This window comes from Lynx canadensis, chromosome C1 (genome assembly GCF_007474595.2).
Source record: "Lynx canadensis isolate LIC74 chromosome C1, mLynCan4.pri.v2, whole genome shotgun sequence".
Taxonomy (NCBI): domain Eukaryota; kingdom Metazoa; phylum Chordata; class Mammalia; order Carnivora; family Felidae; genus Lynx; species Lynx canadensis.
Window position 1 is genome coordinate 213,180,887 of NC_044310.1, and position 15,529 is coordinate 213,196,415.

General features: G+C 57.0%; 1 protein-coding gene across 2 annotated transcripts; it reads left to right on the forward strand.

The window, feature by feature from the left end:
• Positions 1–10,519: 10,519 nt before the first annotated feature.
• PTMA (prothymosin alpha) lies at positions 10,520–15,529 on the forward strand. Of its 2 annotated transcripts, none has more exons than XM_030325749.1 (5): positions 10,520–10,760; positions 13,507–13,578; positions 13,845–13,941; positions 14,444–14,517; positions 14,778–15,529. In XM_030325749.1, exons 1-5 carry the CDS (start codon positions 10,716–10,718, stop codon positions 14,823–14,825), a joined length of 336 nt encoding a protein of 111 aa, XP_030181609.1. In that variant the 5' UTR covers positions 10,520–10,715; the 3' UTR covers positions 14,826–15,529. The 2 variants fall into 2 exon arrangements, with proteins under 2 accessions (XP_030181609.1, XP_030181610.1); XM_030325750.1 differs by having other exon boundaries at positions 10,524–10,760; positions 13,848–13,941.

The window sequence follows — 15,529 nt, forward strand, 5'->3', positions numbered from 1 at the left end:
GATCCCGAGGCTCGTTTCTGGGAGTGTTTGGGGGCCAGATCTCCTTAAGGCTGAGAAGCGTGGCAGCACTTGGGGGACACATTCCTGTCACTTGAGGAGAGAGCCAAATCTGAATTATTCGATGTAAATGCCATGAAGAGGGTCATGGAGAGGCTGATTTTTCACTCCTCCTTAAATCATGTGCTGAACTTTACCATCTCTTGGAAAGTCCCCCAAAGACAAGAGAATGGTAATGGGAAATGGAAGGTGGGACGGAAGTAAAGCGTCAGGGAGGGGCAGAGTCACCAAACCACAATGGGGCAGGGACGCTGGGAAGGGGCCAGGGCAAGGGCGAAGGGAGGCCAGTACTGGCAGTCGGGGCAGAGGGGGCGGACCCGTCTCTACCCCATCAGCACCCTTTGGGGGCCTCCACTTCTTCTCCTGTAAAATGGGGCAACCACCTAGATTGAGGTGAGGCTTAAATGGCACAACCAGTGTGGAAGTGCTTTAGGTATAAAGGGGTCCAGCTTGTGTAATTACCGCTTTATTATTTTTTAAGTTTATTTATTTATTTTGAGAGAGAGAGAGCACATGTGCATGCACACATGCAGACGAGGGGCAGAGAGAGAGGGAGAGAGAGAGAATCCCAATCAGGTTCCGCACTGTCAGCACAAAGCCTGACGTGGTGCTCGAAGCCATGAACCGTGAGATCATGACCTGAGCCAAAATCATGAGTCCAATGTTTAACCACCTGAGCCACCAGGCACCCCAGTTACCACTTTAATTAATTTAGGCCTCAGCTCTAACGTATATTGAAATACCTAGAGGCCAACAGAAAAAGAATCATTGAAGAAGCTAGGCTAAGGAAATAAGGTAGCATATATGAGGAAGCCAGGCATTGGGTTCCTCCTATTAACCTCAGGGTATGTTCTGGAACTCAGAAGTGCCCTCAAGATGGTTGCTGTGCTTCCCACAGCCCAGTCAGAGAGGGAAATGGGATTTGGTACAAGATAAGGAGAATCTATAACGACAAAACGAAACATCCTATTCAAGAGAAGTCTTAGGACGTTGTTACTGAGTCCCATTTTACAGGTGAGAAAACTGAGAACTGGGGGGGGCAGCAAATCTTGCCTCAGGACCCACACCGAGTCACAGAGGTAGGCGGGGAGCCCTGATCCAATGGGTTCCTCCCCTCCACACTCCTAGGGGGACATGAAGGGGACACCTGGGGTTTGTGCTCCTAACCAGTAGGTCACACTGTCCCGCTAGTGCTGATGCCAGAGAGAAATTTATCCCGAGGGTCGCTATAAAAGGAACATTGTGCAATGTTGTACATTCAGAGCCCAGGGCCAGGCTGTGGTGAACAGCAGCCCGTAGAACGTCTAAGGCAGATGTTACCAGTTGTCTACTGATGCCATGAAAAAATTCAATGGAAAATCCTGGGAACAGTTCCTTTTCAGGAGGCTGATTTTCTCGTCAGCCCTTGGTGACAAACAGTTGCAGAGTGCCCTTTCACCCAGGCCTCTGGGTCCCACTGGAAAAAATCTTGCCTCACAACCAGAAATCACCAATCTGAGGAAGACTTCTCTTCATCTCCTGCAACCTGAGAGACACCTGCTGGGGGATGAGAGCCTTAGTGGGTAAAAATAAACTCCTTAGCGATCAACAGAGGAAACCCCAAGATCCTGTCCTTTTTTTTTTTTTTAATTTTTTTTTTAACGTTTATTTATTTTTGAGACAGAGAGAGACAGAGCATGAACAGGGGAGGGGCAGAGAGAGAGGGAGACACAGAATCGGAAGCAGGCTCCAGGCTCTGAGCCATCAGCCCAGAGCCCGACGCGGGGCTCGAACTCACAGACCGTGAGATCGTGACCTGAGCTGAAGTCGGACACTTAACCGACTGAGCCACCCAGGCGCCCCCAAGATCCTGTCCCTGACGTTTGAAGAGGCGGGGTGGGCAGAGCCTGGTGGTGGTAGGGCTGCTTAGGACCAGGGACTTTTCCCCGTGAGAGCTGGGGGGCTCTGGAGCCAGGCTGCCTGGTTTCAAATCCCAGCTCTGCCACTGACTTTGGGCCGCACCTGCCTGCTCTGTGCCTCAGTTTCCCCTTTCGGAAGGCAGGGATAACAACAAACCTCACGGGACTGAACCAGTTAATTTGTCTAGAACTCAGAACGACATCTGGCCCAGAGATCGTTCAGGAAGCGGGGCCACCACTCTCTCGTGGCCTCTCTACTGCTTACCGCCTACAACGTGCTGGGGTTGGGGCTATGGTCCCTTACTGTGCCCCCGATGGGGCAGGTCTGCAGGGTTCCAGTCGTGCAACAAAGTGGAAGTGCACACTTGAAATGTCTCCGTTCGGTCGGGGCAAGCCAGCTTTCAGAAGAGCCCCCCTTCCTGGTGCCCCTCCTGCTGCATTCTCTCCTCACGCACTCGCCTGGCTCGCTTCCGTGTCGGAGCTGCCCAGACTCTCACTCCTGCTCTCACCCGCACATCCTGCCCTGACTTGGGGCTCCTGCCGAGCCCCGCTTGCTCCAGGATGCACCCCCTGACCACTCTGGTCTCTTGAGTTTCCAGAGTTAGTGTCAGTCGGGGCTCCAGTCATTCAGTGAGAGGGAGGGCTGGTGGCATGGAGCCCTGGCAGCCAGGGCCAAGGGGGGCTCTATTCCTGGCCAGGGGCCCCTCTGCTGGCAGATCAGACATTTTGGGTCCCGGCGCCTCCATCTGTAGAAGGAGGCTCCTTTTCGTCCTCTCCATCTGCGGGGGTGCTTTGCCATAACTGCTTGAAGTAGGTTCAATTTTTCCCTTCTCTGGCACGAAGCAGGTGTCAACACCCTGGCATGGGGGCTCAGTGAAATGTCGAGCCCAATTCCATGTGATTCAGAGCAATCCAGCGGGCATTTCTTGATGAAGCGTCCCCGGGCATGCAGGGCACGGGGCCATGCCGGGCGGGGTCACAGCCAGACCCGCCCTGCCACCACCAGCTCACAGCACGCGCAGAGAGGTGGGCACTTACGTGACTGTCCCGGTCCAGAAATCCCTTCTCATTTTAGCTCAGATAATGGGAACAGGGTGGGGACGGAACCAGTGTCAGTTGAGCCTAGGGGTGGATCCTCCAGTCACTTGTGCGCCAGACTCCTACCGGTGGCCCCGAGACGAAGAGAGGCTGGGACTGAAGAAAGCGAACACGGAGAACCCCCACCACGGCAAGATGACAGCCTTCCATGAAGCTGAGAGCTTTGACTAATTACAAGCTGGGATTCTGAGCTAAGATTCTTAACGCTCGTCCCTCCCTGCTCTAAGAGCTGCTTCATTTCATGTAGGCTCGCTTATTTACTTTTTTTTTTTTTAAGTAGGCTCCATGACCAATGTGGGGCTCGAACTCACAACCCTGAGGTTAAGTGTCGTATGCTGTGCTGACTGAGCCAGCCAGGCACCCCCTGTGTAGGCTCACTCATTAACATTAATCATCAATTTCTAATTTCCCTTTTATCTGTTTCTGCAGGTATTCAGAACACACTTGACTCTCTTTCATGAATGTCATGAATTCTTTCACGAATGTCCCTGAATCCAAATTCAGCCTTTATAGTAGTGGTGACTCCTGAAGAACGTTCTGGAATACATTTTTATCATCCTGGAGGTCTCGATTGAGGGACACCTCCAACGTATGACATATGGCCCAAGACTGATCACCGCAAGGTGATAAATACTTTGGGGATCTCAAAAGCACGTCTTGGCCAAGGACTTTGCCCCTCAGAGCGCTGTGGCCCTGCGAACAGCCCAGGAGCATGGACGGACGAGCAGCCATGCTGTTTTCTCCCTGGGAGCTGTGCCATGTTCTCTTCGTTTAGCAAGTGGGAAAACTGAGGCCCTGCCAGGAGCCAAGTGGATTGGGAGGTGTCTGGCTGATGCTTTTGAGGTAACACTCCTAAAGCGCCTCGCCTCGGTGGCAAGAGACGGCATAATCTGGCACAATCTGGCGAAAGCCACCGAGAGCCATGCAAGGCCTGGCCCCAGGCAAGCGACTGAGAAGTGCCCCAGCTGGGGAAGACGCTGGGGCGGCTCGCAGTTCAGGTGTGCGGCCTCGAGCTTTCCTCTCAGGCTTTAACGGCACGAGGCGCTCACATTTCCCCGGAAAAGGGACGCCAGCTGCCCTTCCCTGGGGAGGTTTGGGTTTTGAGGTAATGCTTCATCCTGCTTTGAGATTTTCCTGCAGAATCGTCCCAGTGAGAGCCATGCTTTTTCTCTCCTGTGAGATTCTCAGAAAACCTCTTGGAGGGAGTATTTCTTTCTTTTTTCCTCTTTCTTTCTTTCTTTCTTTCTTTCTTTCTTTCTTTCTTTCTTTCTCCTTTCTTTCTTTCTTTCTTTCTTTCTCCTTTCCCTTTCTTTCTTTCTTTCTTCTCTTTCTTTTCCTTCCTTCCTTCCTTCCTTCCTTATTATTTATTTTTGAGAGAGAAAGAGAGAGAGAAAGTGTGAGCACGGGAGGGGCAGAGAGAGACGGGGACAAAGGATCTGAAGTGGGCTCTGTGCTGACAGCAGTGAGCCCGATGTAGGGCTCGAACTCACAAACTGTGAGATCATAACCTGAGCCGAAGTTGGACAGACACTCAACTAACTGAGACACCCAGGCTCCCCTAAGTGGAGAGGACATTTTTTTATTAAAAAAATTTTTTTAAATGTTTTTGTTTTACTTTTTGAGAGAGTATTTAAAAATTTTTTTTAATGTTTTTATTTTACTTTTTGAGAGAGAGAGAGAGGGAGAGAGACTGAGCAAGAGCCAGGGAGGGGCAGAGAGAGAGGGAGACACAGAACCAGAAGCAGGCTCCAGGCTCTGAGCTGTCAGCACAGAGTCGGACGCGGGGCTGGAACCCACAAGTCGTGAAATCATGACCTGAGCGGAAGTTGGACGTGCAACTGACTGAGCCACCCAGGTGCCCTGGAGAGAGTGTTTCTGGAAGGAGTCTGAGACTTCTCCCCCTGCTCTAGAGGCCCTGGCTCCCACCTGGATCTGGAAAAAGATTCCCGTGCTCGTGACTGTCACTGCGCATGTCAGCCTTCCCGGCACAAGGCAGCTGAGAGCCCTCTCGGGAGGGTGCGGGAGGTCCTGATCCGGGCGCCGCCAGCTTGCTCTGTGATCTTCGCTAAGCCCCTCAATCCTTTTGCTCTGCCATGTGCAAACCAAATGCTCCCAGCGTCACCCTGGATCCTCCACGGCAAAGACAAGCAGAATCCAAGTGGGGGGCTGTTTTTGGATCAGGGGCCCCAGGACCCTTCGTGGCGGTGCTTATAGATTTCTTCAGAAACGCCATTCTCACCCGCTTGTGGACAAGGACTGAGCCAGTGTGACCAGCGTGTCCCAGGGTGCCTGGGAGTTTCCTGGTTGTAACGCTGAGAAGCCCCGTGTCCTAGAACAACCTGGAGAGTTGGTCACTCTGTCCGTACTCCACTTTGGTGTGAGAGAATGAGTAAATTCTGGCTGGTGGTGCGTCCTCCACACCTTACACCCTCTCCCCGTAAACATGGCTGGAGGTGGCTTCTCTGCCAGGGGTGAAGGGAAAACCCGTTTGAGATTAACAGAGATGAGGAAAGCAGACATTCCAAGCTACCTCTCCCCAACTTCGAGCTTACTTCTGGCCTGGAGGGGGCACACAGACCCTTATCTAGGACCCACTGGAGACTCCTGTCTTGCTGGGTTCCCGTGTGGGGCCAGGTAGCAAGAAGGGACAGGTGTGGAGATGTCCAGTTCAATGCCTCCTCATGTCACATATAGGTGTTTAACCTTTCCTTGGATGCGCCGCCCTCACCGGCATTCACGGGGCAGGGAGACCGATGTGCTGGCACACGTGCACCCCCCCCCCCCCAACCAGCACCTTCACCTGCCAGCATGATGCCGGGCCCACGCACTCACGAACGGTAACCAGAGCTTAAGCAAAACACCCACGGAGCTTGAGCTATGCAAATAGGCGTGCACACACACACACACACACAGATGGATGCAGGGAAGAGGGGCTGGGAAACGGCATGGGCAGGCAGAAGATTCCTGGAGACAGCATGGGGGGGGGGGCATGTGCACGGGAGTCCAGAACGGGCACCATGGCGCGAGCGTGCTCAGGAGGCGGCGGTGGCCATGGACACAGCACACACACCTCCCCCAGCCTCCTTATCTAGTCTCCAACCGGAGCTCCAGTTTGGCATGTTTGGGGGCAGGCCCTGAACATCAAGAGATGTCCCCCACCCTCCCCCTGCCAGGCAGGAGCCCCTTGGGGCTGCCAGACCTGTGTAGGTACCAGGGCCTTCTGGCACAGCTCCCCGGGAGAAAGGGCAGGCCCGGACGTGCTGCACAGGGGAGCAGGCGTGTGGGGGGTGGCTCTTACACAATCCCATCCGGGCTCGGCAAGGCGGGAGAGTTGAAAGGCCCCTGGCAGCTCCCCAGGCCCTTCTGCCCGGGCAAGGAAACCACAGCCTGAAACGCCTGGGTTTCTGAAGGGCGGGAAGGCGGGAGTTTTTGAGGCCTGCTCCACTCAGGCTGCCTCCCAGACTCTGTCATTCCTCTGAGGCCAGAGGGGCTGCCGAGCATGTCGGGCACCGAATCATCGGCTTCCGGAAACTCCGCTAGGCTGGTGCCCTCATTTCCCACTGAATATGGGAAGAATTTGCTGAAGACATTGTTCCTTTGCCCAGAGATCTGCAGACACCGAAACCTATCCACTTAGGTGCAGAAAGCAGCTGGAAAATGGGGCCCTGAGAAGACCGATGGTTTTCCTGGATGGATGCGCCAGATACTCTTCTAAGCACTTTCTGAATATTAACCAGTTCAATTCCCACCATAACCCCAGAAGGTAGGCAACTGTTATTATCATCTCCATTTTTTTAGAGGTGAGGAAATGACTTGCCTAGTTTCACACAGCTAGCATGTGGCAAGACTGGGATATGAACCCAGGCAGCTTTACCAGCGTTTATAACCTTTTTGGTCTTTTGGGAATCAAGCAGACTTCTGAGACAACCAATTAGGAATACATTGGACATGGCTTAGGACAAGGGTTGCAAACATAAGTGCCTACAGGGCCAGACAGGTGAAAAAAGTGTGACTCAGGCCTGGCAGCGAGAGGCCTGTGGTCCCAACTGGAGAATGTGTAGGTAACCCAGAGGTGTCCTTATACAAATTCCTTAAAAACAAAACTTGCCTGGGGGCCACTTGGGGCCCCTGCCTTAGAGAAGCTCTAACCTAAGCCCAGGGCACCTCTGACATGCACGTGGAAATGTGGTCTAACAGGGCATACCAGCTCATCTTGGGAGGTTTCAAAGGCCACAGAAGCAGCAAAGGACAGAGATGTATCAGTGAGTGGAAGTGACAGAGGACAGGAAGAACAGCCATTCAGAAACGGCAAAGATGATGTGAGTGGCCTGTCCCTGGAGGAACGGAGGCTCTTGATAGCCTAAATAACTCCATCACTTATGAGTCCAAGGAGGTCCAAGGAGGCCACTTCTGCTCCAGGACACATCTAACAAGGCAGAGTCTTTCATTTTAGGATTTTAGCCCCAGCTTGGTCACTGATTCACTTGGTTACTTCAAGTTCCTTGCTATAATCCTTGGTCTGCTCTTTTGACTTGTTACAAGTAAAGTGATATCATATTGGAGGCTGAACGTACAAATTTGCTGATTTTCAATTGGTTTTGACCTACAAAAACATCAGTTTCATATGATTCAACCCTATAATTGTCCTGTCTACCTTGCAAGATGCAGAGGATAAATGAAAATGCTTGAGGGGTGAGCCAAAGACTCCCTGCTATGTACACAGCAAGCGCTCAGTGAATGCTTGCTGAATGTAAATACTGGTTCCAGAACCAGGTGCGCAGGAGCCTTCCTTACTGCTTCTAGCAGAGCCAACAGCTTGGGGGACAGGGGGTGGGGAGGGGGACAGGGTCAGGCAAAGCAGTTCTTCGAGGGAAATTCACGCTCACCCAGCTCCTCCCAGACGTCTGCAGCATTGCCCAGAACCACTCCCCTACGCCCTCACCGCCCCCCCCCCCCCGCACCCCGCCCCTACCCCTGCCCCTGTCCCTGAGCCATAATCCAGAAGTCATGTCCAGTTTTCAGCTTGGATATACAGACTGCCCAAGGTCACCATCCAGGGAGGTTAGAGGCCTCAATTGCTTAGATGTGGCACAGACCAAGCTCTCGCTGCATCTGGGTTTTGTGGACTGAACAATTCCTTCTAGGGTAAACCAGAGATTAATGGATGCAAGGAAGGTAGAAGGCGCTGTCCTGCCTCATTTACGATGCCGCACAATCCCTCCAGTTCTTGGAGACTGTGGCACAAAGGAGGAGATCACAGCGGCAGCGGACAACAAGCCCTTTCCTCCTCTGGGGCGAAGAACCGCCCCAGGTCCACGCCGCAATAAAGGCAGCTGGCCGGGACCGAACAAAGAGTTGGGACGCGTGGTCCTTGGGGATACTATTGCGAGTCCCTTGGACTGACGCGCGCCCACCCTGCCGAAAATCCCACTTCCAGCCATTGGGGTGCCTGGGGGCAGGACGGAGACCCGCAGACGCCCCCTCCGCTGCCGCGTACCCGGGACGGGATGGCGACCGCCAGGCAGCAGGAGGTGGCGCGATGCTCCCGCCCTTTCCAGCACCTGTCCTACGTTTCTCCCGGCCAAAGGACAGGGAGCCCGGGCTTCTCTCTTCCCAGAGGACAAGTCGCTTGGGAAAAGCCCCAACGGCCAGACTGACAGATGTGAACCAGGATGCGGGCCTGACGCGTGCGGGACAGGGGAAGCGGGGAGGGGGCCCAGACCCAGGTGGCGCCCCTGCAGTCCGCGCCTCCTCCCGGCGGGGCAGCGGAGTCCCGGGTCATAGGAGGCAGCCAGGCGGATGCGTGGTAAGCTCAGCAAAGGGAGTCTCGAGGTGGGAATGGGGTCAGCGAGCCCCTGACCTAAGAGAAACAAGAAGGGCGACTCAGTCTCTCCTCCCGTTCCTCACTTGAAGCTCTACTGGATTTGGCATCCGTCCCTCCTCCACGACTTAAGACTCCGGGTTTTCTCCATTCCCAGATCGGCGGCCCCAAGAGACAGACAGCGGAACCTGCCAATGGCAGGACGCAAAGCGTCAACTTTGTGTTCGCCCGCCACTCTCAGCCAGTGTGCGCCCGTTTCTCCGGAGTCCCGCCTTCCGTGTCGGGCGCCCCCTTCTGGCAACACGGGGATGAACCCTATCTGTCGCCATGTTGAGTGCGGCACAGAGAGTTTATTTATTTTTTTTTCTGGAACATTTTCCCATCTATTCTAATCTTTCTTCCCACACGGCTGGCCTCTTACTTCGACAGCCAAGCGCGGTTGCAATAAGGAGGGTGTAGCCTGCGGTTTTCGGATCGTCTGCGTGATCTGATCGCCACGTCACGCCACGCTTACCGAGCCCAGCGCCATCTTGAGTGTGGCGCCTTGATGGTTCTCTTCTCAGGGCTCCGCGTGGTTCCCTAAATGGCGCCCCAAACTTCAAGGAGTCCCCAAGGACTAGCCCAACTGGTCTAAAGGACGATTATTTCCCCCAGTAAACTCTCAGTGTATAAGCTCATGTGCCCCTCGCAGCCCCTTAAGGGCGGCGAGAGAGGATAGACTCGATGGCCGGGCCGTGGAAGGAGGCTCCCAGAGGCTGTCACGACGGCAGTGACGGTCCGGGGCAGGCGCTGTCCAATGCCCTGGGGTGCGGAGACCGCTGTGTGGTGCGACGCCCGTGGGATTGTCCTGTTCGAAGGCAGGAGCCTGCACCGGCCCACGACTCCCCTCGAAGCACGAATCTCAGAGAGTGTGCTTGGCACGGAGCCCGCTCGTCGGGTGGCTCAGGCGGCCGACGCCGGGGCTGGTGGTGGGCAAAGGGGTCACCTCTTCAAAGACTGGGGCGTCTGGGGCTGGGCAGAGGATGTTGACGACGTAAAGACGGGGCGGCCTAGGAGCGCGGGTCTCGGCCTCGCGCCCTCAATGATCGTCTTAGGGCTACCGCCCACTTGCCATGGGACAATTCTTGGTTGAAGGTGCCCAGGAGCGGGGGGCGGGCACCTCCCCGGGCACTGCACAGGGCACCGCCCCGGGCGAGCGCAGCCCAGCACCCGGCCCTCCCCTCCCCCTCGCTGGCAGCCGTCGTGCGCGCCGGTCGCCGCCTCCTCTTCCCTCCCCCTCCTTCCGAGCAGCAGCGGGGAGGGGAAGACGGGGGGGGGGGGGGGCTGGGCGGGCAGCTTTGCCGCGCTTTGGCTTTCTGCGTCAGCAGCCCCAGCAAAACAGCTGCGGGAGCGCGCGCCCAGAGCGCGCTCGCGCGCCCCTCCCCCACGGCGCCGGCGCCGCCGAGACCCGGCAAACTAAGGCCCTGAATGACAGTGCGGCCGGCGACTGCGCAGCGCGGGACGCACCAAGGCACTGCCGCTTTAAGCACGCTTGCCCATTGTTCGGAATCGAGCCAATGAGCGAGCGCCCGCTCCCTGTGCTCAGCCAATAGCATTCGGGCAGAGGAGGCCGAGCGCCGCCCACTAATCTATATTAAAGGTTCTGGCGCCGCGTGAGTTCCCCACTGGCTGCTCTGAAAAGCCATCTTTGCATTGTTCCTGCGTCCGGCTTCCCGTTCGCCGCAACCACCTCCGCCGCGCGCCTCCTCCGCCACCCCGGACTCCGGCAGCTTTGTCGCCAGAGTCCTCGAACTCTCGCTCTCTTTTTAATCCGCTGCATCGGATCACCGGCGTGCCCCATCATGTCAGACGCGGCCGTGGACACCAGCTCCGAGATCACCACCAAGGTGAGGCTGGACGCCGCCCGCCCCTTCGGGGTCCGAAGGCTGCCGCCGGAGCGGTGTTTGGCGCGCGACGGCTGGGCTGCCCCAAGCTCGCTGTCGTTTCTTCCTGTGGAGAGACTGCTCGCCCCCGGCCTAGGCCCCCCGGCAGCCCACTCTTTTGTGTGCGGGGGAGGGGGCGGGAAGCGCTGCGGGCAGACGTGATGCCCGTCGAGGAGTGGGCCGGGGTGCCCTCGGGGTCCCGAGGGCGGGTGCGGGGGCTGAGGGGCTCGGGTGATGGGTGTCGCACAGCTCCTGAAACTTGTTTGTGACTCGTCTGAACAGTGGCGGGAGGAGAGGGGCCGGGCTGGGGGTCGTCAGCCCGCAGGGCACACGGAAATAACTTTGAAACTCGAGCGCGTTTGGAATCGGAAGTGCTGGGGGGGGTGCGCGTTGCAGGCGCGGGTCGGCTGCGGGAAGTGGCGGCTCCGCAGCGAGCGCCCGCCGGCGGCGCTGCTCTTTGTTCGGAGCCGGGCTGCCTCGTTTCGCGCCTTGCAGTGGGTCCGAGGAGGTTTATCGGGACTAAGCTCTGATAAGGCGGAGTGGGGCAGCGGGTCAGCCGGCCGCTACGTCGATTGTCTCCGCGGAGGTGTGAAGGTCTCCTCCGCCCTGGGGGCCCTCAGGGAGGGCGGGGGTAGGCGTCCTCCGGGGAGAGTGCTCCGGGAGCAGCCGCCCAGCTTCAATAATTCAGCGGTGCCGGGTTTGGCTGTGGAGGAGGCGAGCCCACGCGCCGTTGGGGAGGAAACGGAAAGTGAAGGAACGGCGCGCCGCGGCGACGATGGGCGCCCCCCGCGGCTGCCCGGGAAGCACCGTGTGCGCGGCCGCTCCGGAGGCGACGCGGACGAACAAAAGCTGTGGCCGCGGCTGCCCCGTTGCGGGGTCAAGCCGGGCGCCAGAGGTGTTTGGGAGACTGGTGCTGCGGGTTCACTGCCCTCGGTTTTGAGGTCTTGGGCGTTTGGCGCAGTTCTGGTCCTGCGCGCCGGGTAGTTTCCGCGGCCCGCGCGGCGAGCGTCTCCGCCCTCAGCGGGAGCGCGGCACTTTAAGGCACATCGGCGTTTTTACCCTGAGGCTCTTGTCCGCGCCTCTCTTCGTGCCCCTACGGGGACGGGTACGAGTCACCTTGGCGTCTCCTTAACCTCTGTGCCCCTGGCGTCACCTCTGGCTCTCTCCCAGGGGTGACTCCCCCTGCGGAGTGGAGCTGGCGACTGGGATCTCCGCAAGGGCTTCAGCCCGGCCCCCTCTGGGCCCAGCCCGGGAACTAGTCGGGGGTGGAAGGGTCGGCCCTTCCCGGTGCGGACGTCCGCGTTCGCTTTCCTTCTAGGCAATTTCCCGCCGGGAATAAATAGCGCGTGGAGCGCGTCCCCGACGGCCTCGGGCTGCCGGTCTGAGAAAGCCCTGTGGACTTCGGGGCGGCCTCCCGCGGGACTTTGCCCGCCAAATGCGAGACGCAGGCCCACGCGTCGAGGCCTGTGGTGGGGGCGTCGAGAGACCCGGAAAGACCGGCGCGCAAGTCGCGCGGTGGCTGGGCCAGCGCAGCCCGCACGCCCCGGGTCTCCAGGGTCAGGGGCGCACTCGGCGGCCCTGGGCCACGTGCTCCGCGCGCGCGGTGCGTGCCGAGGTCCGCGCGCAAAGCCCGCCGGGCGGGGGCTGCGCGCCTGCGCGCCGCGTTCTCCCCGCCCCCACCCGCTCCCCGGGGCTTCGGCCGCCAGGGGGCGGGAGCGGGCGGTGCCAGGGTTCGCGGCCCGTCGGCCCGGGGTAATGGGGCCGACAGGTGCCCCGGGGCCGCTCACTGGATGGAGGCCGAGCTGCACCGGCGCCCGGCCCGAAGCCTGTTTGTGTTGGCAGCCGGTTCGGCAGTGCCAGGTGGAAAAAGTTACGGGGCTTTGGGGCGCCCCCGACGGCGTTGCCCTTTGGACCGTGTCCACTCCTCGAGGTGCGGCCGAACACTGAGAGCCGCCGCGCGGACAGCGAGAAGCTGGGAGGGAGATGGGGAGCTCCGGGCCGCGCGCATCTGAACAAGGGTCGAGTCACCCAAGCTGGGATGCATTTCCCGGCAACGGTCTGGGACCTCCTGGGACAGCTGTCACGTATAGGGGATTGGTGGGTTCGGGTTTTCTCCAAAGACCTGCCCTTGCAGGTCCTGGGCTACCGTGGGCTTGGAGCTTAAGCTCGGCTCTAAGGCGGCCTCCCCAGTTCTGCCTGTTTGCTTCCTCCCATTCCCTTCCCAGGCTAACCCGCCCACGGGAGTTCTCCCCGCAGCGCCCGGGCCCTCCCTCCATTACCTTATTTATTTATGGCGCATACCTGCTGTCTTCCAAGGAGGATTTGTGAGAGGCGGAGCTCCCTCTGGTTGGAAACCAGTCTGTGATGGGTGTGTGAGAGTGAAGTGTTCCCGGGCTCGTCTGCCCAGCCAGACGGGTTTAAGGCTGTGGTGCCACAGTGGCTCTTTTCCTAAGAAGCATGAGTAAGGGACGGTGGGAACAACTGTAGGGGACTCTTTTTGGTGTGTTTCTTCAGGGTTGAGAAATCGGAGGAAACCTTGACCACAGACCCCCTGGGTATCCTGTTGGCCCTTCCTTGCAGTATTTCCAAGTGTAATACGGGGCTGTTAGGACATCCACATCAGCGGTACATACGTGCCTTGAGTCCTGGGCCTCTTTGCCAGCCCTGGGTTTCTCAAAAAGACTTACTGGTTCCCTCTTACTTTTTGAAGGACTTAAAGGAGAAGAAGGAAGTTGTGGAGGAGGCGGAGAATGGAAGAGACGCCCCTGCTAATGGGAACGCTGTGAGTGTCCACCTTCCCCATGACCCCTAACTGCTCTGGGCCAGGAAGTTCTCACTCCAGCTTGGGTTTAATCCTGGTTAGGGGAGGAGGCTGAGCCCTCGGGCAGTTCCTGCATGGTGGTCCCCTGGTGGAGCTTTAGGAAGATGAATTGATGAGTTCTCTTAGCTGGTCTGGGACTGTAGACGCACTGGTGGGGTCCCGGGGAAGGGATGGGGCAGGACCGATGGCCTGTTCTCATTAACAACCTGGTTATGTTTTCTGTCGAGGAGAATGAGGAAAATGGGGAGCAGGAGGCTGACAATGAGGTAGATGAAGAAGAGGAAGAAGGGGGAGAGGAAGAGGAGGAGGAGGAGGAAGGTGATGGTGAGTAGCCTTGTTCATCTCCCCTTTTGGGGTTCCTTTCCCTTGCTTTGTCTAGAAAAGGGGCAGGAATTGGGGGTTTCTGGGGTTGGAGACCGGTGGACCCCTGCAGCCGGGTTTGTACTGTGGAGTTAGGACTTTGTTGTAGGCTAGTGAGGCGAAGCTGTGCCCTATGCACCCACACTGACTCCCTTTGGTGCCTTCCGCGCACTGATCTGTTCGTCTGTCCTCTTGGGGTGCAGCCGGCTATGTGGGCCCTTTTTCTTCCTCCGAAGACTTGTGCCCGTGTGGCTGGTGTGGTACCCTGGCTGCCCGGTTTGTCGGGCTGCAGAGATCAGGGGTCTCTTGTCCTGGCGATTCTGTTACTGGCAGATCCCCTGAGGCGCTGTGGTGTTGTGTGTCTCTCCCCCCGCCAAGTTCTGGCTGTCACTGGGTGGGCAGGGTACCAAGATTCTTCCCTTAGTTGAGGAGGCAGCATGGTTTACCCTGGGGTTTGGTTCTGCAGGGGAGGAAGAGGATGGAGACGAAGATGAGGAGGCTGAGGCAGCTACGGGCAAACGGGCAGCTGAAGATGATGAGGTGGGTCCTGGCTTGGGTGTGGCTTGGGGGCTAAGGTGTTACCGCCCGAGGGGCCGCCGATTGGAGTCTGGGGTGGTGAGTGGTCCTGAAAGGCAGGCTCCCTTGTCTTGAGCAGGAATAGGAAGGAACCTAGGCCTGCCTTCCCAGAGCCCTGGAAGCCTCTGGAGGGGCCAGTGCCTGGCCCCTGCTTGGCTATGTCAAGTGGCGGGGGGGGGTGCCGCAGGGGGCTGCAGGGGCCTTGACTGTCTTTCTCTGCCCAGGATGACGATGTCGACACCAAGAAGCAGAAGACCGACGAGGATGACTAGACAGCAAAAAAGGAAAAGTTAAACTTAACAAAACAAAAAAAGGCCACCGTGACCTATTCACCCTCCACTTCCCGTCTCAGAATCTAAACGTGGTCACCTTCGAGTAGAGAGTCCCGCCCGCCCGCCCCACGCGGGCAGCGCCACCCGCAGATGACACACGCTCTCCGCCACCCAACCAAAACCACAACGTGAATTTGCAACAGGGGAGGAAAAAAGAACCAAAACTTCCAAGGCCCTGCTTTTTTTCTTAAAAGTACTTTAAAAAGGAAAATTTGTTTGTATTTTTTATTTACATTTTATATTTTTGTACATATTGTTAGGGGTCAGCCATTTTTAATGATCTCGGATGACCAAACCAGCCTTCGGAGCGTTCTCTGTCCTACTTCTGACTTTACTTGTGGTGTGACCATGTTCATTATAATCTCAAAGGAGAAAAAAAACCTTGTAAAAAAAGCAAAAACAACAACAAAAAAACAATCTTATTCCGAGCATTCCAGTAACTTTTTTTGTGTATGTACTTAGCTGTACTATAAGTAGTTGGTTTGTATGAGATGGTTAAAAAGGCCAAAGATAAAAGGTTTCTTTTTTTTCCTTTTTTGTCTATGAAGTTGCTGTTTATTTTTTTTGGCCTGTTTGATGTATGTGTGAAACAATGTTGTCCAACAATAAACCGGAATTTTATTTTGCTGAGTTGTTCTAACAAA

Excerpts from the sequence above, each read along its gene's own strand:
- PTMA (XM_030325749.1), top strand. The coding sequence starts at position 10,716 with ATGTCAGACGCGGCCGTGGACACCAGCTCCGAGATCACCACCAAG. Across the intron at positions 13,579-13,844 it reads CCCCTGCTAATGGGAACGCT|GAGAATGAGGAAAATGGGGA; the intron begins GTGAGTGTCCAC and ends TTTTCTGTCGAG. Across the intron at positions 13,942-14,443 it reads GGAGGAGGAGGAAGGTGATG|GGGAGGAAGAGGATGGAGAC; the intron begins GTGAGTAGCCTT and ends TTGGTTCTGCAG.